The sequence below is a fragment of the Heptranchias perlo genome, chromosome 35 (assembly GCF_035084215.1).
Source record: "Heptranchias perlo isolate sHepPer1 chromosome 35, sHepPer1.hap1, whole genome shotgun sequence".
NCBI classification, from domain to species: Eukaryota; Metazoa; Chordata; class Chondrichthyes; order Hexanchiformes; family Hexanchidae; genus Heptranchias; species Heptranchias perlo.
This window is the reverse complement of record NC_090359.1, coordinates 15475719-15497882: the sequence shown is the minus strand read 5'-3', so window position 1 is coordinate 15497882 and position 22164 is coordinate 15475719. Positions and strand designations below refer to the sequence as shown.

Genomic DNA, 22164 nt, shown 5'->3' with positions numbered 1-22164 from the left:
TGGTCCAGCTCCTGCTATTTGTTTCAATCTCAATTTTTATTTTCCAGTCTCTGTTCACCTCATGCACCTTTTATATCCTGGACCCCATAGCCTCTAAAATACTTCCATTTGCTGTTGCAAATCTAAGAGCCCCTCTAAGTTTCCCTTGCTGGATTCTGTTTCATTAAACAGTTCTTGCCCCATTCCCCTCTCCTTGCGAATACAATCTTTGTGTAATCTTATTTGGCCTGGAACCAAATAACACGAGATCCCAATTGCCAAAACTGCCACTTATAAGTCTACTGAAGAGTTGGAGAATAGAGCCATCTAATTAAAGGCTAAACCACCAACTACTTGGTCTGTTTAAATCTTTAACTGAGTTTGCACCAGTGATGTTCAGGTTATTCTCACACAGGGATCATATGATCAGATCAGTCCATCGACCCCACTTTTCGTTGCTTCATCTTTCCTTCACTAGGTTCCACCTTTGATTTTTTTTTAGCCTGCTGTTTGTTGTTGATCCGACAGTATTCTGATGTGATCTGGAACACAAAATATCCACGGGGCCCCATCCTTCCCTGACCGGATTTAGGGAAATATCAGTAACTCCCCTTTCTAATGAGAAAATTCACCACTCGACTCTTTCCACTTGGTGTTTGACTGTCCAAAAAGTACAAGAGATTAATCATTGAAACAAGGGATTACCAAACCCAGGAAATACCAGATAGTCTGTTCACCACTGTCGCTCACTGTATATACAACCAACACTACACACAGTGTTTGCCTCTCACCGCAATCCCTCCCAACACCAAACCACCCCCCGCCCCAAATCCCTTCAGTCAATGGTCCACAGTCTCTTCCCCGTGGAGTGCTCTGCATTTTATTGTTTGTAAAATGTCATGATGACAAAACAAGAACTCAACATGCCGTGGCCCCCTTCACTTTCCAGCCGATGTGTGTACAGATGCTCACTGACCCTAGAATTGATGGAGTATTGAAGGACTTGTGTTTAACACGTTCATCACACCCACTTTCCATTCGCCTGACTCGCTGTTGGTTGCTGTTCACAGGCTCTGATCTGTTTGGATGTTGCCTCAAACCCGCAGCTACTTGCCAAATAACCAACTCACGGATCCATCCAGAATTATTCAAAGACACTGACCCGCAAACAACAATTAAACCTGTGGTTCTGGATCTTTGAACCGTCACGATCAGTGACCATAACCGATGGGATGGGGGCAGATCAACCAATTGACAATTTGGTCCATTATGGTCAAGTGCCCGGGTGGCCCCGGAGAGGGAGCATGTGGTGTCCACCGTTACGCTTGATGCCTTCCGCGACCGCTGGGCACCGCAGGGTATAGACTGTCTTTCAGACATTAATAATAGAATCCTGATTTAATTGGGAAAGTATCCTGTTGTTTTTGGTGGCACTTGATGCTTATTTTGGTATCTTTTCAGTTTGATTGGACCATCCAATATTAGTGGTGCCCTGAGAGGGCCACTTGTGATGGTTTATGTTTGGTGACCCTGGGGCAACCCAGAGTCTCCCTTATTGGTCCATCAAAGAAAGGTCGATTATGGTCAAGAATATGGTCACTATCAGATTTTTTTTTCTTTGGAGTGTGGGATGGAAGAGCAGCCATGGTTTTTTTTCTTTTCCTTTTTTTGTGTTTTAGGCCCCCCTTTTATAAGAAGGGGAGGGGGGTTTGGTTGTGTTTATGTGCAGTAAATCAATAAACCCAAAATAAGTGTCAAATTATAATTTTATTACATCGATCCAGGATGCACTCCAGTCCCTGCGGTGCCCACCGGTTACGGAAACAGATTTTACAGTTTGAGGAAAGTCAAAGCAATTGGATCTTTATTGAATTGTCAGCCAATGATGCTCCTCCTTCAAAGTTCTGACTGGCTCTGGGTGTCATCTCCCCTCCTCCCTTTTCTTGATTGGTGTTCTGAGAGAGGATGTAATTTCTGATTGGGTATTGCCAACTGTCACTCATCATCTAGGCTGCCACGCCCAGGATTAACCAGCAGTATAAATATGGAGCTTTGGGTGGCTGTTTTTCAGTTTCTTGCTTCAATAGAGTTGTTTAGTTTTGTTAAAGTTAATTTAAAGATGGCTTCCCAAGTGTGTCAGAACTATCACAAGGAGTGTGAGGATGGTGTCAACAAGCAGATCAATATGGAGCTCTATTCCTCCTATGTTTATCTTTCTATGGTGAGTTTTGTTTCTTTGATGCCTTCACATTGGAGATTCTAATGTGACATTACAAAATTCTGTTTTCTCCAACTCATCAATTGCCTTTTCTCTAATATGCACCCCTCCCCCCAATTGATGGATGGTGAGTGTCTTTTTAAAGCTGTAATATAATGTGATTTATTGTACAGTCATTGTCAAAATGTCTCCCTCTTCCTTGCAGTAGTTGCACCACATTCTATATCTTAAATCTCAATTGTTCACTTTCCTGGTGTCTGAGCTTTCTAATGAAGTTGTGTTTTGCAATACACGCTGCATTCAATGCCTGGGATTCATATTTCTTACCCTCTATTCTACATCTCTCCACAGTCTTTCCCCACATTCTCCTTGCAATGGGGGGGGGGGGGGGTCATAATCTTAAATTAGAGCTAGTCCATTTAGGAGGTAAGTGAGGAAGCACTTTTCCCCTCAAAGGTACTGGAAATCGAGAACTCTCTCCCTTGAAAGTCTGTGGATGTTGGGGATTAATTGGTGCTTTCAAGACTGAAATCTTTTGTTGGGTCAGGGTATTGAAGGATGAGTTGATGTACAGATCCATGTTCTAATTAAATCATTGAGTTGGCTCAAATGGCTGTATGTCCCACTTCTGTTTCCATGCTCTGAACCTTCACTTTTTAAGTACCAGCTTGTCCCTGTCTGTCTTCTCTCTCTGCCTTTGCTCTATTGGTGGTAGGGCCTTCAGTCATTTTGGTCCTACTCAGTGTAACTGTTAATCCCTTTGCCTTCCTACCTCTGTCTGTCTCTCAAAGCATTCAAATGCTAACAGTTTCTAGTCATGCAACTCTTACTGCTTGGTATCTGTTTCTCCTCTGAAATGCCTTGATGTTTAGTGTTGAAGGTGCTAAGTTAATGCTGTTTGTGGTAGTTGTAGAAAAGGGTTTGTTTCAAATTTCAGTCATGAAAAGGATGTAAGCTTTTATGTTCCTTCACTAATTTCTAGACATATAATTCAGTCTTGGGTGAAGATTAAAGTGAAATATTGTGTTGAGCATGTTCAAAGCTGAATTGGTAATTTTCCATTGGCCAGCTTCCATATTGCTGGGAGTGAGATTATCTCTCTACCAGGTTAGTGAAGCAAGTCAGCCTGTGCTAGTTTTCAGAACCATCTGCCTACAAGCTCAGTGAGACTTGAACCCTTGACAGAAAGCAAAATATTGAGGTTGGCTTTATGTACAATACCCATGATGATAATTCTGATACCCAACTACTTTTGATCTCACCAGTCCTATTACTTTGACCGGGATGATGTTGCCCTGTGTCACTTTGCTGAGTTCTTCAAGGAGCAGTCGCATGAGGAATGGGAGCACGCTGAGAAACTGCTGAAATTCCAGAATCAGCGTGGGGGCCGAGTCATCTTGGAGGATATCAAGGTTAGATTTAATGGAGTGGCCTTCTGAATGGCTCCCCTTAAATGGACAATTTTAAATATTTCTAAAGCAATTTGTTCTAATGCACATAATTACATAGAATGTCCAGCACAGAAACAGGACATTTAGCCCAACTGGTCTATGCTGGTGTTTATGCTCCACATGAGCTGCCTCCCACCTTCATCTTTCCCTATCATCACATCCATCTATTACTGTCTCCCTCAGTACTTCTCCTGAAAGACATTTATACTATTTGACTCGTGGTTGTGGTGGTGTAATTCTATATTCTTGGGACAATTGGTTCATGGCAACATGGACATCTGATTGCTTTTCACCCCTATTTTCCTTCAGTACTTTCTTGTGTATTTTGTTTAATCCATTAAGTGAACTGGCTGAGACCTGATTCCCTTTTCAGAAGCCAGAGCAGGATGAGTGGAGCAATGGTCTGGAGGCGATGCAGAGAGCTCTGCAGATGGAGAAGAATGTGAACCAGAGTCTGCTGGATCTGCACAAACTCTCCACTGAGAGGACAGACCCTCATGTAAGTTTTTAATGTGGGCCTTTGGGTAAGTTCGAGGTGGTGGAAATTTACTGTCCTTGAGCCTATTCAAAAGATCTTCATACCCAATAGCTTTGTTGGTGTCATGCTCAAATTTTATTGGGGAGGGGAGACAGGAAAGGGAGATTGCCCTACTGTCTGCATTAGAAGTAAATGTATCTGATCCCAGGATCGAAGCACTTAATAGAGCAAAGTTACTGTATAAAATGCATCAATCTAAAGTGCACCACTTGACTATCCTCCAGACCAAGAAGATTAAAATCCAAACCCTTGGAGAAGCTCAGATCTTCCTCCATCTCTTGCTGGACATAACTATTTTCCATCTTTTCTTCCAGTTGTGTGACTTCCTGGAGACCCACTACTTGGATGAACAAGTGAAGATGATCAAGAAGCTTGGAGATCACATCACCAACCTGAAGAGACTGGGAGCCCCTGAGAATGGCATGGGAGTGTACCTGTTTGACAAGCTCACCCTGGGGGAGAGTGATTGAACTGACTGCAGGGATAAAGCTTATTGTTCAGTACTCCTGTTTATAGTCTGAAGAACCCCTATCCTGTAGCAATGGTGACTTTGTACTAAGAGCTGTGAGACCTGGGCTCTTGATGTGAAATGTAATAGTAACTGGAAATAAACTGTTACAGAAGACTGGGTTTTGGCTCCTTGTAAATTGAGTGATTGCTTATTTTTCAGATTAACATAATTCAGCTGTTGTAACAAATTACATTGGGCTATGTATTGGCTTTAGGGTGAGATTCTGCCCTATGACATTTTTTCTTCTGGGATCATATCAATGTAGTGACTTGGGTGTTGAGGGCCAATGTGTCTGCCTTGAGTGTAAATTGTATTTATGCAGTAAAATGATTACTGCTGATTTCAATGCAAAGAACAATACAGTAATGAGTTACTGTTCCTATTAGTACTGCATATTATCAACTGTTTAACTCATTAATGATGCAAAATCAGCTGCTGTAACATTTTGTTCCAATAAAACACAAGGAAAGTGAACTAGTAATTTCAGTCCAATAGGCATTTTTTTTTAAGAATAGTATCTGCCTGGGGAAGAACAATCCAGATGCTTTTTTTTCCAAAGATGCTACAGACCTCAGTAGGTCGTTGGGGTAGCTTATGAAATCACTCACTATTACTCCTAATAAACTGTTCGTTTGGAGTCAAATAGGTCTCATATGGGGGAGTGCAGGTTCCCTGTTTTTCTATTTCCCTTCATTTTCATCTTCTGCCCCCCAACCCCCTGTTAATCTCCCCCATGAATAATAAATTGGGTATGGTACAGAAAAAATACCTCTAACTAAACTCCAGCAAACAAAATCTTCCTTCTGGGAGACGTAGTAAATGCACTAAACAACGAACTTGAACCATTAAGTTGAATAGATAAGGCTCCTAAACTCTTCCATACCACTACTGTTCCATCAATTCATAAACCCAATATAAGCAGCTCATCCATAAATCTATCAATTTGTATTTATCCCATTGTGCAGTTAATACTAGATTACAATTCTAAATTCTACTGGATCACCATTTCATTTAAACCAAGTTAAATAGATATTTTGCCTGAAACTCCACATCCCAATGCCATCAATTCATAAACACAATACAATCAGCTCCTCCATAAATGTGTCGATTTGCCTCTAGTCCTATTGTGCGTTCCATACCAAATTGTAATCAACCTTTCCAAACCCTATGGGTTCTCCATTCATCTCCTTCACCCCTATGAATGGATTCAAATGTTGATGCTGTAGCTGTAATTATCCAGTGTTTCCAAGTGAAGTTTAGGAACTTGTGACTTGCACTGGGTGTGATAGAATTGCCGTCTTCAGTCAGTCCATGTTGATATCTTTATATTGATGGAGTAAATAAGGGGAAACTGATTCCAGTAGCAGACCGGTTAGTAACCAGCAAACACAGATTTAAGGTGATTGGTAAAAGAACCAGAAGTGACACGAAACTTTTTTCAGTGTTCTGATCTGGAATGCATTGCCTCATCGGGTGGTGGAAGCAGATTTAATAACTTTCAAAAGGAAATTGGATAAATACTTGAAGGGGGAAAGAGCAGGGGAGTGGGACTAATTGGATAGCTCTTTCAAAGAGGCAGCATAGGCACAATGGGCTGAATGGCTTCTTTCTGTGCTGTAATAGTAGGATATTATGATCTCTAAAGGCACTTTTGGGATATCAATGTCACCACATTTCATACGTTGTTGAGCCATAATTTTAGGAGTCAGTGTGGATTATCTGGTAGCTTTGACTGCTGCATAGTTCGCACCTTTGAGGTGTAGTCACTGTTGTAAGGTAAGAAATGCGGCAGTCAATTTGCCTCCAGCAAGGACCCAAAAACAGCAATGAAATATTGACCTGATAATCTGTTTTAGTGATGTTAGTTGAGGGATAAATATTGGTCCAGATATTGGGGAGAACTCCGCTGCTCTTCCTCGAAATAGTGCTGTGGGATATTTTACGTCCACCTGAGAGAGCAGATGAGGCCTCGATTTAATATCACATCCAAAAGACGGCACCTCCGACAGTACAGCACTCCCTTAGTCAGCCTAGATTATGTGCTCAAGTCTCGAGATGATGACTTGAACCCACAACCTTCTGACTCTGAGGTGAGAGTGCTGCCACTGAGCCACAGCTGACACAAATGGAGATGTTTGTGTGGGTGACATTGCATTCAGTAATCTTCACTGCCTCTCATTCTCGCTGAATATCCTGAATTTTACCAAACAACATTTCATGAGAATCAAAACTAAAAATGATGCATCCCACAATGCTTTGCCCAGTTGATGCCCCCATGCTGCCAATCCTCAGACACACCCATTCTCTATATTAGAACTGGGGACGATTCACACCATCCATGGGATGGAATTTCCATTTCTCTGACCAATGGATGGTTTGCAAATTCACTCAAGACAACTTGATTGCTTTGAATATTGTCTCAACATCACAATCACTAACAAGTAATAAACTTGACCAGATTATGAAAAGCCACTTCAGTGAAAATATCAAATTATTATCAAATAATTCAAAGTTATGATTTCAAGAGATTGAAACAAAGAGAAACTTTCAGATTTTTTTTTTTCTTTTTTTTTCACTTTCAGATTTTTTTTTTTCCTTTTTTCTTTTTGTTAATTTTGTTAGGCCCCCCTTTTATAAGAAGGGGGTGTGGGGTGTGCTTAAATACTAAAACCAAACAAACCAAAACCAAGTGTTCAAATTAAAATTTTATTCTCCTCGTCCAGGATGCACTCCAGCCCCTGCGGTGCCCACCGGTCGTGGAAAGCCTCGAGCGTACCGGGAGACACCGTGTGCTCCATCTCCAGGGCCACCCGGGCGCGGAGCATTCCGCGGAAGAGAGGCAGACAGGCCGAGCGACCGCCCCCACGGACCACGATCATCCTAGACCTGTGGATGGCCACCTTGGACAGGCCCAGGAGCAGGCCCACGAGAACGTCCACCGACCTGCCCGCTCCCCTCCTCACCGGGCGGCCAAAGATCAGGAGCGTGGGACTGAAATGCAGCCAGAACTTGAGGAGCAGCCCCTTCAAATAATCAAACAGTGGCTGCAGTCTCGCACACCCAGTGCACAGATGGAACACGGACTCCTCCAGGCCGCAGAAATCACAAGCGGCCTGGGTGTCCGTGAAATGGCGTAACCGCCGGTTGCACGCGACTGCTCCGTGCGCCACCCTCCACCCCAGATCCCCGATGGAACACGGGAGGATCCCTGAGTAGAGAGTCCCCCACTGGGAACCACCGTCTCCGCCGGACGGCAGGATGGTACGCCAGGGCGTGTCCGGCCGAGAGACGAGGGCGAGGAAGTGGATGGTGTGCAGGAGCAGCCCGTACAGGAAATCCCTCCGCGCGGTGTGAAACGGCACGGAGGGAATTTCCGAGAGACGGCTCAAGTTGTGAGGCGCGGCCCCCCGAGGGAGGTTCCGGGGTTTGGCGCCGAGGAGGAACTCCGTTCGAACGGGGGTCAGGTCGGACGGGATGGCTCCGCACGCCTGAGCCGCCTCCACATCCCGAGTGGAGTCAGGGCCGAGCGCCGATTTCAACGCCCGGATGGCGATGGCCGCGTCCCCGGCACGCCACGAGGACATCCGTGCGGCGAGCGCCCACGGCTCCAACCAACCCGACCCACCGCCATCCAGGACGTCCCTGACTCTGGTCACCCGACCGGCCACGGCCCTCCGCACCGACAGCCGCGAGTGGCCGAAGCCGATATCGCGGAGGAACGGATTCCCGAGCAGCGGCTCCTGCAGGACGGCCGCAACCCCTGACGGGCGAGAACTCCGACCGGAGGCGACCATGTTCCAGACCCTGAGCAGATCCTGGTAAAAGACAGGCAGCTCCTGCAAAGACATGCGGCCGCCCACCAGCGAGACGAACAGGAGCTGCGTGTCGTAGTTCAGGCCGTGCAGCTGGCGGAAAAAATACGTCGCCAGCTCACGCCATCTAAGAGGACGCTCAACGTACAGGTATGGCCGCAGCGTCCGAAGGCGGAAAGTTACCACCTGGGTGCGGACGCACACCAGCCCCTGACCGCCCTCCCTAAGCGGGAGACTCAGGACCGCGGCAGCGACCCAGTGTATCCCTCTGGCCCAGAAGAAGTCGACGAACTTCCTCTGAATTTTGGCGACAAACTCGGGGGGTTGGGTCAAAGTGACCAACCGGTACCACAACATGGCGGCCACCAGCTGGTTTATGACCAGCACTCGACCCCTGTAGGATAACACTCGGAGCAGTCCTGTCCAGCGCGCCAGGCGAGCGGCGACCTTGGCCTCCAGCTCTTCCCAGTTCGCCGGCCAGGCTTCCTCGGCAGGGCCGAGGTAGACTCCCAGGTACCGGAGGTGCATGGTACTCCAGGCGAAAGGCCTGAGCTCCTCCGGCAGGGAGTCAACCCGCCACTGACCCACCAGAAAACTAGACGAAACTGAAGTGCATCCTGGATATCCACAGGTCCAGGATGCTCGCGGTCCGTGGGGGCGGGCGCTCGGCCTGTCTGCCTCTCTTTCGCGGGTTGCTCCGCACCCGGGTGGCCCTGGAGATGGAGCACGCGGTGTCTGCCGGTACGCTTGAGGCTTTCCGCGACCGGTGGGCACTGCAGGGGCTGGAGTGCATCCTGGACGAGGAAAATAAAATTTTAATTTGATGCCTGGTTTCGTTTTATTTGGTTTTTAGCACTTAAGCACACCCTACACCCCCCCCCCCCGCTTCTTGTAAAAGGGGGGCCTAAAAAACAGAAAAGAAAAAGAAAAAAAAAGGGTGCTGGTTGGTGGGTAAAGTGATAAAAGAAAAAGAAAAAAAGGAAAAAAAAAAGAGAAAAAAAAAAGGTGCTGGTTGGTGGGTAAAGTGATAGTTGAGTTGTTTGGTATCATGGGGGATTTTGTAGTGAGAGGTTTGTTCCCGGTGCTGGTGTTAGTTGGAGCGGTTTGTTGCTCTGATATTTGGCAACAGTTTAGAGGGCAGAGATTTCCATGGAGAAGAGTAAAACCCACCCCTGTACCCCAGAGAGTCCCTCCCCCTGTCCCTCCCTTTGGTTCCCATTTCAGTGTGTCTGAGGGGAGAAGTCTGTCTCCACTGCAGATTGTGATGGTGCAGTGTGGAGAGCAGAACCTGCTGGTGAGGGTAGACATGGATTTATTTAGAACCAGGCACCTGATTAAAGCTGCTGACCTGACCCTGGGGACAGCAGGTTATCGGCCAACTGGGATCTACTCTCAGAACCACACTGTCCTCTTTGACTATGGGCTCCATGAATGTGGCAGCAGATTGCAGGTAATGTGATTCCTCAACTCTTGCTCCAATTTCACTGTGTAGATTACTGCCCACTCTGAACTCATTAACATCGGGTGAAACTCCAGCCACTGAGGAGATCCCTGAATTAAATCTGTGTATAAATTTTTGCCCACTGTGAAGTATCACCCTGTGTGAAACTACTTCTTTCTGTTGACATGTCAATCTTCGCTTTATATTTAAAAAGAACTTCAACTTGTCACTGAGGGACTGCATCTTTCTTAAATGGGTCATTGCTACTCTCTAACTCTGAGATTCAATTCTATTGACCTTGAACCTTCACCTGCATTTCTCCAAACCACTCTGTTCTTTTGTGCCTCAATTGATTTATCTTTTCCGTTCCTTCCTGTGGATATTCAGGCCTGCTGCCTCAACTTGTGGTCAATGAATGTTCAGTGTGGAAGTTCCTGTTGAGACTTCCCTTGAAAGATGAAACAAGTGGAACAATAATTGGGATACAGTGTATTAAAGGGGAACTCCACTTTTGGTTGTTACACCTGCCAAGACCATTGATTCCACGGACACAGATGAGATTTCAATGTGATGTTGTGTTTTGTGCTCCATATCAGGGGTAACTTGAGCCCCTTAAGGTGAAAGCTCTAATCGAAATGGGAAAGAATGCTCATCAAATCTGGCAGTGCCAATCATTTCAGGGGTTTCTGACTGCAGGCCTGAAGTCCCCTGTAATAGAAGGTGGACTGAGTCGAGGAACAGAGGCTGCTCCAGGCAACTTCTACCAATGGTGGAGCTACTTCAATCATGTGTCATTGAGGAGCATCTGAAACCCCTTAAACTGCTGCTTAACAGGGTCGGAAAATGACCAGAAATAGCTTTTGTTCAATGAGGCCAGCTCTTCATTCCATAACCTGATGTCTTTCAGATGGCTGGCGATTTCCTGGTCGACACCACCCACCTGAACCACACCCCAAATGCTCGTGGATCTGTTATTGTGAGAACTAATGGAGCAGTCATTCCCATTGAGTGCCACTATTTTAGGTAAGAATCTTTACTCTATTGCAAATAAGGTCTACAGCAGGTGCAGTTCTGTGAAGTTGTCCTGAAATTACTGTACTGTCCTTTCAGGAAGGGCAATGTGAGCAGTGACCCTATCAAGCCCACCTGGATCCCATTCAGCTCTACCAAGTCTGGAGAAGGGCTTCTGTCATTCTCACTGCGTCTTATGAACGGTATGTGATGGGTGGATGGGGAGTGCTTTTCTGTGGTCTCCCACTGGGAGTTACGCCCACTGTCTCCAACCCTTTTCCTCTTGTACTTCAGATGACTGGCTTACAGAGCGCACCTCGACTGTCTACTACCTGGGTGACCTCATTCACATTGAGGCCTCTGTTTCAATGACCAACCACATGCCCTTGAAGCTCTACATTGACAGCTGTGCAGCTACATTGAGCCCAGACAAGGATTCCACCCCAAGATACATCATTGACTCCCATGGGTAAGGAGCTCTCTGCTTTCTCCAGCTGGTTCTGTCTCAATCGGTTCACTTAATTCACTTTGTCCCTTTTTAAATCTTTCTTCAGTTGCCTCCTGGACAGCAAAGCTGAGGACTCCTTTTCAACCTTTGTGTTGCCAAGAGGTGAACGTGAGCTGGACAAACTCCAGTTTGATCTGGATGCGTTCCGCTTCTTTGGAGATGACCGTTCCTTGGTAAGAGGAAGCCAAACATTGGGTTCCCCATGTTGGGAGGAGGTCACTAAATAACAACTTGTATTGAATGTGTCCCTCAGATTTTCATCACCTGTCACCTGAAAGTTGCTGCAGTGGATCGGAGAGATTCAATGAACAAAGCTTGTACTTTCCAGAATATGTAAGTTCCCTCTCTCTCACTCAGGGATGTGTTATATTAAAGGGTGATGGACAACATGGTTGATAAACTGATTCTCTGGTTGAGCTGGACCCCATTGGAAGAATCGACCAATGACGTGTGTGCCTGTTGTCATCTGGGCAACTGCAGTGCCAGTAGGGAATTCCGACTTGATTCCAGAGGAAGGAGGGATCTTGTATCTGGACCTGGTAGGACATTGATCCTCTTGATTGTTGGAGGTCACCCTTTACTCTCTAACTGGAATGTTTGATATTGCAGAGAGTGATGCTGAGTTGAAGTGGGAGGGTGAGGCCTCACTTGGACCCTTGGTCATTCTGGATCCTCATGTGACAGACCTGGCAACTGAGCCCCTTAATGATGTTGAGCAAAGGATGCAGGAGAGGTCTCCAGGTGGTGAGTTGGCCGACTGCTAGTTTCCATTTTCCCCTCAGTATTTCCTTCACTAACCATTGGTTTCTTGTTGCTTTATAGGTGTGGCGTCTGAGGTGGTCCTGATCTTGGCCCTGACTGTGAGCGCTGTCTCTCTGATCTCTGCTTCTTGGATTGCCTTGTTCCTGAACAGGAAACACAAGCAAACCCAGTTTAACTAGTTATCAAATGACCAATAAAGCAGTGACCACTTGTATCTTCTCATGGCTGGTTGCTCATTTCTCACTGTCTCCAGTCAACGACACAATGAGTGCTCAATACCGTGTTAGTAACACACTGCACTCCTCCGTCAGTTCCTCCTGTTTGTGAAATGGGTTGAAATGGGTCCATGTAACTAGTGGCAGAATGGCTGGTAATAGTGTATCCAGGCCCAGTCCAGGGATGGCTGCAACAATGGGTGAAGGCTTGCCAGGCCCTCATTGTGCAGGTCAATGAGCTCTGAAGGGACAGTGGGACTGGCCTGAAGTACTGGTGCTGGGTGGTTGACTGCACAATCATTCCCTTGGTGCTCTGTGGCCATTGATCACTCGAATCCGCACATGGGCTCCAAACTCCGAAACTTTCCCATTTGGAGCTAATTGTCCAAACACCAAAATGATTGAAAGTGGGTGGACTTGAACTCTCTTCCAAGATTGAAGATCTCTGCCCCTGGTGTGAAGATCTTTGTTTTGTTGGGCTGGGGCTCCAAGTAAATTTCCAATGCCCAGTGTAATGATTAATGTTCACAGGGGGCAATGTTGTGCTCATTGGGTACAGGCACAGAGTGGGAGGGACGGGGAGCCCATCGGTTGTGATTTACCTCTGTTGGATTTGAATTTCACCTGTCTTCTCGTGAGCACAGACTGAAGTTTCGTTATCCTCAGCTTCCCCTCACGGCAGGCCCTCAGGATTGTATTGTAAGTAGTTAGTCCTATTTTTCAGATTACGTTATTGTTTATCATTCACTATATTTGAGGGGTGGCAATTGGAACAGGAGTTGGCCATTTAGCCCCTCTCGCCTGGTCCACCATTCAATGAGATCATGGTTGATCTGTGACATAACTCCATATACCTGCCTTAGTCATATCCCTTACCTTTTTGATTAACAAAATTTTAACCTGAGATAATAGATTTAACAATTGAGCTAGCATCAACTGCCATTTGTGGAAGAGTGTTCCTAACTTCTCCCACTCGTTGTGTGTAGAAGTGTCTCTTAACTTCATTCCTGAAAGTCCTAATTCGAACTTCGAGGTTATGTCCCCTGGTCGTTAAACTGGCTGTGTCTTTATAACTTTACAGTGAATTGGGTACAATCCATGTCTGGGACAACCTTGCCTTTGAAATACTGAAATTTGTTCATAAAATGTTCAGATTTAATAAGAGCATATTTGTTTATCTTTACTGAGCTGGGTGTTTCTTTTTGGTAAATCAGACATTCAGGGGGTCTATTAAACAGGATGGGAGCTGTTAGCAGTAAACACCCTCTTCAGACAACATTCTTTGGCAGGTGGAAACCACTTCTCCATTTAAATCAAATCATAGTCATATTTTACTGAAGCTATAATCACTGAAGTTTAGTGTTTAAACATAGCAGGAGATCCAGGCTCGTTCTGTTGCAGTAGAATCACAATAAGTTAGTGGGAACTTTTAACAATAGCAATTCATTTCTGCTCACTACACACAAGGTGATTTTTCTTCCAGTGGAAACTGCATTCAGACGGCCCCTCCTCACTTTCACTCTGAGCTTCCTCACACTATTGATAAATAATGTTAGGAAACATTAAACCCAATAGATGACAATACATTGTAGTGTAGTGTAGGGCCATCCTACCCTCTTCTGACTGTTGTCTGATTTACATGTAAACATTTCAGGGAGGCTTTACAAACTGGATATACTGGCCAGGACACCAGGAGAACGACTTTGGGGTATTTGTAAAATGTTGCAACAAAATACCATGTAGAAATGCTTCATGAATTCATTCTCAATGAAGCTTAGGATCTTACAGGACAGAAACAGGTGACTTTCCTCTCGCCCCCTCATCCAATTTAATGTTCCTCTGTTCCAAGGTGCCTCCACTATTATTCCCATTTAAAATAATTCATGGAGTCTGTGTGAACAACATTTTCGGGCAGAACTCTACATTGTCCCCTCCCTATAAAGATATTTTTTTGAACCGTAGACATGTATCTTTTGCCATGTTACATTTGAACCTAGGGGTTATAGAATCATAGAAATTTACAGCACAGAAGGAGGCTATTCGGCCCATTGTCTGTGCCAGCTGAAAAAGCTATCCAGCCTAATCGCACTCTTGGTCTTGGTCCGCAGCCTTGCAGGTGACGGGACTTCAAGTGCGCATCCAAGTACTTATAAAAAGCGATGTCGGTTTCTGCCTCTACCACCCTTTCAGCGAGTCAGGTTCAAACCCACACCACCCTCTGGGTGAAAAAAACTATCCCCAGATCCCCTCGAATTCTTCGAATTATTTGAAATATATGCCCCCCGGTTATTGGCCTCTCTGCTAAGGGATATAGGAGCTTCATATTCTTTTTTTATTTGTTCATGAGATGTGGGTGTTACTGGCAAGGGCAGCATTTATTGCCCATCCCATTTGCCTTTGAGAAGGTGGGGGTGAGTTGCCGCCTTGAAGTGACGCAGTCCGCGTGGCCCCCAATAATTTTATACACCTCAATTAAATCCCCCCTCAGCCTCCTCTGTTCCAATGAAAACAACTCCAGCCGATCCAATCCTTCCTCAAAGCTAAAATTCTCCAATCCTGGACCATCCTTGTAAATCTCCTCTGGACCCTCTCTGGTCCAATCCCATCTTTCCTGTAATGTGGTGACCTGAACTGGACACGGGTTAAATTTATTAGTCCGCCTGTTCCCACAGGTCCCAGTCGAGTTTCTTCATTCCTTTCCTTGGTTCAATCCGTCATTCACCGATTGGGTTTATGACCGGTCACCACCTCCTGTGATTTCCCCAATTGGCTGCCCCTCTTCTCAGAGATTCTCTCGCTCCACAGACCACCTGCACTCTGTCGGTTCCACCAATCCGGGAAGCTTAACCTGTGATTGGATGAACTCGGTGACCCGGGCCCGTCATGGCGGCCGAATCTCCCACAATGCAGAGCGGCAGAGAAAAGGCCCCATCTGTGAGCCGGGCCGCGCTGCACTCTGGGAGAATGTTCGCACATGCGCACATCACCCGCCGGATCAGCGACCGCTTCCTGTTGTGTCGCGAGACAAACTTTCCGTTTTTTCGGTTGAGAACGAGCGGTTTTTATTGTGACGGAAACTGACGTCACTTTTCCTTTGAATCGCGCGGTTTGATTTAAATAAACGGCGCACATGCGCAGTGTGGCGCGTCCCTCTTAAAGGGCCCTGGACCGGCCGAGAGTCCCCGAGCCCGGGGACAGGACCGAGAGACGGGCAATGGGATTAGAGCGGAGGGCGGCAGCACAAGTTGGTGAAACCGTTAAAACAGCATCCGGTTCCTTGGCTTAATAATCGAGAAATAGAGCACAAAGGCATGGAAGTTCTGTGAAACGTTTATAAATCATTGTTCAGGCCTCATCTGAAGTATTGTGTCCAATTCTGGGCACTATAATTTATTAAGGAGGTCAAGGTCTTGGAGAGGATGGAGAGGAGATTTACCAGAATTATACCAGGGATGGGGTTTAGTTGTGTGGAGAGACTCGAGAACCTGGGATTGTTCTGCTTCGAGCAATGAAGGTTAAGGGTAGAAGTAATCCACGTGTTCAAAATTAAGAGGGGTTTTGATCGAGTAAATAAGGAGAAACTTCACCCACTGGCGGGAGGGTCGGCAACCAACGGACGCAGATTTAAGATAATTGGTAAAAGAACTCGAAGGGAGATAAGGAGATTTTTTACACAGCGAATTGTTATGATCTGGAACGCACTGCCTCAAAGGATGGTGGAGCTCGATTCAATCGTAACTTTAAAAGGAGAATTGGATAAATACTTGAAAAGATAAAAATTACAAAGTTTATGGGTAAAGAGCACGGGAATGGGAGTAATCGGTTACATCCTTCAAAGAGCTGGCCACTGCACGATGGGTCGAATGGCCTCCTGTGCTGTGAGATTCTAGGATTGTATATTTTCCATATATTTGTTTCTGTAAGAAGGACAATGACAGGCTGTCTGAGCAAAGCAGATGTTCAAAAGGTCCAAACACACGAGGCATCAAAGAATCAGGTGTAGATTTCAGCCCAAAGATGTTTTTTCTGCTCCAGTCATCAGCACAGCACAGACCCCTGAAACACAACCAGTCACTCCTTCCAATATCACAGAGACAGAAACAGACCAGCTCTCAGTTTGCTTAAGAGTGAGTGCTGAACTCATCACATGGTGTCTGCACTAAACTGGTAATTAGAATCTCCTAATCACTTGGCTGTTTGTTAATACGGTAAAAAATCAGATTTTAACTGACCTGCCCTTTTCAATCCATTCATTGATCATTCACAGAGGCCCAAAAGTGACCTCTCAGAGTGTCTGAATCAGCTGTACTAAAGATGATCCATTAGTTCTTCGCGATGAACGTGATGAAAACATATGTCGCTCGTTGATTTTGGTGTCAGAGGGTGAGATATTTATCTCACGGTGGGAGAGAGATGAATAAGATGAAATAAAGCGAGTGTCTGTGATAATGTTTGAATGACCGACACCAATCCGGAATTTGTGCAATGCTGAATGTTTCAATTCACAATGTGGATTTCCAATGGATTCTCTGCAATGTTAACACAAATCCGTTTGTTCCACAGGAGATGGTCGTGGTTCTGGTCACAGGAAATGTACAAATTCAGAAAATTTATTGTCTTGAATTTCTATATACTTCAGTTCCCAGAACGAATAATTACAGACTCTCTGGGGTACATTTTCCGCTTGGTGATCTGGTGTAAAACTGGCCTTGCAGATTGACCGCTCGTTATTAAAACCACCTGGGGCAGCAATTCTTCCTGGACGGTACCGCCTGACGGCCGGAATCGCTCGCTGAAGCTTCCTCCTGATATTCAGTCAAGTCCCACTGAAGTCAAGGGAACTGAATATCAGGTGGGATGTGTGATGGGCGGCCTATCCGCTATCACCCACTTTGTGCTACAGCCCAAGACCATTCTGATTCCCATTGAAATGAACGGCAGGGAATTTCCCGCGGTTTGTATAAACGGCGGGCGATCCGCCCACCAAATGACCTCCAGGCGGTGAAGACATATGTCGACACCTCCTCGTCACCGGGGCAGATTCGGTACTGGCGCTCGGGCATGAAACTGCCGTTGGCTCTGTGGGACTGGATAGACCCAGACCGACTGGAAGTGTACGGGGGTATGCTTCTGGCAGACAGCATGGCAGAGTCCACGAGGAAAGGCATCATCACCCTCATCTCCAAGTGAAGCTTTCTTACATCGCCTCTCAGGCAAGTTTATCCTTGCTTAGATAAAGAGACCAAAACTGTACACATTACTCCAGGTGTGGTCTCACCAAAGCCCCGTTCAATTGCAACAAGACTTCCTTACTCTTGTATTCCAGCCCCCTTGCAATAAAGACCAACATGCCATTTGCCTTCCTAATTGCTTGCTGTACCAACATGTTAACTTTCTGTGTTTCTTGCACCAGGACACCCAAGTCTCTCTGAACATGAATATTCAAGAGTTGCTCACCATTTTAAAACATTTTGTATTTCTATTCTTCCTATCAAAGTGAATAACCTCACATTTCCCCACATTATACTCCACCTGCCACCTTGTCCACTCACGTAACCTGTCTGTATCCCTTTGCAGACACTTTGTGTCCTCCTCACAGCTTACTTTCCCACGTAGCTAGCGTCAGAGATCTTTTTACACTCATATACATTGTAAATAGCTGAGGCCCAGTAAAGGCCGGTATCGCTCGCTGATAAGTCAAGGGTAAAATCCCTACGAGGACATTGGTCCCAGCCTTGTTGAGGTGCAACCCGTCCATCTTGTACAGGTCTTTAGTATTAATCAAAGTGCACAATGACGCCCCCGGTAAAGCGAGTATCTCTCCACAGATACTACCTGACCTGCTGAGTGTTGCCAGCAGTTTCTGGGTTTATTTTTGAGCTTTCACTATCGCAGTTTTCCTGACAACCTGCAACTTGCCTCAAGGGCGCAGCTTCAAGCACAACTTTCTTGTGCTCTTCTCACACACAAGATCGCACTTTACTTTCCGACACATGCGTTTAAAATCTGCCGTTTCCGCACACAGCGTCCTGCGCCACGAGAATTTGAAAGACCTTCCGCTCATGGCCTGTAATCGCTCCTTTTCCCCCACAGGCGCTCTTTACATTTATCCTCTACTCGATTCAATCACAGGTTTCAACAGAACTATTAAGATCAAGGCGGAACACTTCCGATCTTACTGCACCGCCCCAACTTGCCAAATGTGAACCTTTCAACCGCCATTCGCAGCTCTGTCGCGCTGCCCGTCACTCACGCAACTCAACTGCTGAGAGAAAAGAGCCAACAAGCAACAAAACAAAAACAAGTTCTTCAGTTACCATCCCCTGGATCACAAGATTCCCCAAGTAAATTTTGTGAACAATCGGGCGGCTGTCTTTCCAGAGACCAGCCCTGCTTTCGTCGTGTTTGTCTGTCGAGCGGTCACGCAGATCGAAATGTATCGACTGGTTTCAAGGCACAAATGAACATTGGTGTGAATGGGACATGTGCCCAATAGAAACAGCGGACGGAGCAGAACAAACTGAAAGGAGTGAGATCGTGAAAGTGAATGTTAGAGTCGGCAATGGAGCAGGAAAGTGTCCATGAAATAGAAGGAGGGAAGTAAAGGCGGCCCATTGACTGTGGAAGGAAGAAAAAGCTGGGAGAAGAGGCGGGTTTGAACTGTGGAACATCAAGTACAGGCATGTGAGAGAGGTGGGATTTGACGGAATTAAAAGGTTTCACCAAAATAATATTATTTCTTGTGCGAAAGATTGATTTCTTGCTGCATTCTCTCAGCATATGTGGCAAAGGAGAAAATCGGTAAATGACACTCTGTGGAGACTCGGATTCGCACGGAGGTGACTGCGACAACAACGCAGAGTATTAACCACAAAACGATCACGACGAGGGACATCAGGTGTGGCAGTTGTGCCCGAACAACAGCAATGGCGCTGCTTCGAAAAGAAGGATTCTGAGCGATGAGGCCAAAACAACCAGCACCTCAAATTGTAGCAGCGGTGGGATTTAAACCCACGCCCCGACAGAGACTGGGACCTCAATCCAGCGCCTTCAACCGCTCAGCCACACTACCATGTCACCTCTGCTGTCTTCAGAATCTGGGAACTGGTGATTGAAAAGCGGCTTTCTTACTCTGACCTTTCAGTCCAAGACTTTTGCTTTTACAAAATAAAAGGGCTTTCTTTGCACTGTTCATGCGACAAGGTGGCCGAGTGGTTACGGGAACGGACTGCTAATCCACTGTGCTCTGCACCCATGGTTTTGTATCCCACCCGCGCCATTATTGTATTTTTTTAATCGTTCATGGGATGTGGGCGTCGTTGGCAAGGCCACCATTTATTGCCCATCCCTAATTGCCCTTGAGAAGGTGGTGGTGAGCGGCCTTCTTGAACCGTTGCAGTCCATGTGGTGACGGTTCTCCCAATGTGCTGTTAGGTAGGGAGTTCCAGGTTTTTGTCTGAGCAACGCTGAAGGAACGGTGATATATTTCATAGTCGGGATGGTGTGTGACGAGGAGGGGAACGTGCAGTTGGTGTTGTTCCCATGTGCCTGCTGCCATTGTCCTTCTAGCTGTTAGAGGTCGTGGGTTTGGGAGGTGCTGTCGAAGAAGCCTTGGCGAGTGGCTGCAGTGCATCCTGTGGATGGTACACACTGCAGCCACGGTGCGCCGGTGGTGAAGGGAGTGAATGTTTTGGGTGGTGGATGGGATGCCAATCAAGTGGGCTACTTTGTCCTGGATGGTGTCGAGCTTCTTGAATGTTGTTGGAGCTGCACTCATCCAGGCAAGTGGAGAGTATTCCATCACACTCCTGACTTGTGCCTCGCAGATGGTGGAAAGGCTTTGGGGAGTCCAGAGGTGGGTCACTCACCACAGAATACCCAGCTTCTGGCCTACTCTTGTAGCCACAGTATTTATATGGCTGGTCCAGTTAAGTTTCTGGTCAATGGTGACCCCCAGGATGTTGATGGTGGGGGATTCGGCGATGGTAATGCCATTGAATGTCAAGGGGAGGTGGTTAGACTCTCTCTTGTTGGAGATTGTCATTGCCTGGCAATTGTCTGGCGTGAATGTTACTTGCCACTTATCAGCCCAAGCCTGGATGTTGTCCAGGTCTTGCTGCATGTGGGCACTGACTGCATCTTATCTGTGGGGTTGCGAATGGAACTGAACACTGCGCAATCGTCAGCAAAGATCCCCATTTCTGACCTTATGATGGGGGAAAGGTCATTGATGAAGCAGCTGAAGATGGTTGGGCCAAAGACACTGCCCTGAGGAACTCCAGCAGCAATGTCCTGGGGCTGAGATGATTGGCCTCCAACAACCACTACCATCTTCTTTTGCGCTCGGTATGCCGATCCAGTGGAGAGCTTTCCACCGGAGCGGCAGCTGAACGGATGGTCTCAATCTTTGTGACAGAATAGTCCAGGAGCTCCTCGCAATTTTTTTGGTGAGGGTGGAAGAGGCAGGGGGTGCAAGAAGACGGTTTGTGGTCGAGAAGAGATACAGGGGATATCTTTGGATTCCAGGATGATCCTGGAATAGTGAGCAGTTTTCTGTCTCACTCTGTTCAGAGAGAAAGAGACAGAGACCGACGCAGGAAAACATAGAAACGATGAGGCACATACACAGACAAACAGACACAGACACACAGAAACAGACACACATACACATGGAGTGACTCAGAAATACAGAGATACAGAACATGGATAATTTGGCTGATTTTTGTTCGATTTCTGTCGCAGATTTCGTGAAATCTTGCAGATCAATTAAAATGAGCATAAAACTCGCGGTGTTCAACATCGTGGAATTTCAATTCACTTAAGAATTATTAATTCGACAAGGAACTTGTTGAATTTTGAAACGCAGAGATGAAATGGGTTGATGAATGACGGGATCTGAAGTCTGTCAGATTTGAACCTGCGCGGGGGAAATGAATGAATTTCGAATCTGTCACCTTAATCACCAGTTAGCAAAAATCACAATTGCTCTGCATCCAGTCCTCAAATAGTCTCCGTACAATAATATTCTGAAAGTGACAATCACCTGTTTTTTTTCTCTGCAGTTTTTGTTCAGGAAGAAGCTCGGCGAAGACATAAAATTAAAAGTTGGCGTCTGATAAATGCTTCCTCCCCGTCGGGGAATTAAACCCCGGTCGAAGGCGGGGCAACTCACCACGATAAGAGAGAAAGAAAGAACGAAAGAAAGACAGAGTCAGTTGTTCGTTGTCTAAAAAAGAGATGGAAATGTAAAAGGTTCTTTCAAGAGTGGCCCGTAGAAAATGAAACAAACTGTCTTAAAATAAATAGTTGAAAGAAATGCACTGATACATGAAGCATGTCTCACACCATCTGGGATGAGTGCACAGTCAATGCAGCAGTTCCTCGTTAGTATAGTGGTGAGTATCCCCGCCTGTCACGCGGGAGACCGGGGTTCAATTCCCCGACGGGGAGATTAAACTTTCGCCGCCTTGAAAAGCCTTTTCTCTCATTTATCTCTAATATTCGATGCGGAATATACAGTGTAAAACTGACTCGGAGTTTCCCACTTTCCCCAATTTAATTTCACTGATATTCCAGCGGTTTTAAAATCTGCTCTCAGCTTCACTCTTCACCTCGATGTTCGACTGGTTTCTGTGATGTTGGGGATTTCGGGAGGAGGCCGAGATGGATCATCCACTCGGCACTTCTGGCTGAAGACGGTTTCTAAAACTTTGCACTC

The 22164-nt window shown here is 46.1% G+C and overlaps 2 protein-coding genes and 1 non-coding gene across 3 annotated transcripts; all 3 read left to right on the top strand.

Moving 5' to 3' along the window:
• Positions 1 to 2070: 2070 nt before the first annotated feature.
• LOC137302120 (ferritin heavy chain B-like) lies at positions 2071 to 4811 on the top strand. The gene is made up of 4 exons (XM_067971793.1): positions 2071 to 2200; positions 3463 to 3609; positions 4022 to 4147; positions 4501 to 4811. The coding sequence occupies exons 1-4, from the start codon at positions 2099 to 2101 to the stop codon at positions 4654 to 4656; spliced, it is 531 nt and encodes a 176-aa protein (XP_067827894.1). The 5' UTR covers positions 2071 to 2098; the 3' UTR covers positions 4657 to 4811.
• A 5013-nt stretch (positions 4812 to 9824) lies between these two features.
• LOC137302272 (zona pellucida sperm-binding protein 3-like) lies at positions 9825 to 17636 on the top strand (the record flags this gene model as incomplete). Its single annotated transcript, XM_067971918.1, has 7 exons — positions 9825 to 9953; positions 10858 to 10973; positions 11061 to 11164; positions 11256 to 11430; positions 11516 to 11636; positions 14101 to 14154; positions 17388 to 17636. Coding segments are annotated over 7 exons (948 nt in total), but the record flags the coding sequence as incomplete, so codon positions are not given.
• A 4188-nt stretch (positions 17637 to 21824) lies between these two features.
• On the top strand, positions 21825 to 21896 carry trnad-guc (transfer RNA aspartic acid (anticodon GUC)). The gene has a single exon. It is a non-coding gene; the product is annotated as a tRNA-Asp (tRNA).
• The last annotated feature ends 268 nt before the right edge of the window (positions 21897 to 22164 follow it).

What these genes read in the sequence shown, in the direction of transcription:
- LOC137302120 (XM_067971793.1), top strand. Translation starts at nt 2,099, where the DNA reads ATGGCTTCCCAAGTGTGTCAGAACTATCACAAGGAGTGTGAGGATGGT. An exon ending in CCTATGTTTATCTTTCTATG is followed by an intron (nt 2,201 to 3,462) that starts GTGAGTTTTGTT and finishes TGATCTCACCAG; the next exon opens with TCCTATTACTTTGACCGGGA. An exon ending in TCATCTTGGAGGATATCAAG is followed by an intron (nt 3,610 to 4,021) that starts GTTAGATTTAAT and finishes TTCCCTTTTCAG; the next exon opens with AAGCCAGAGCAGGATGAGTG.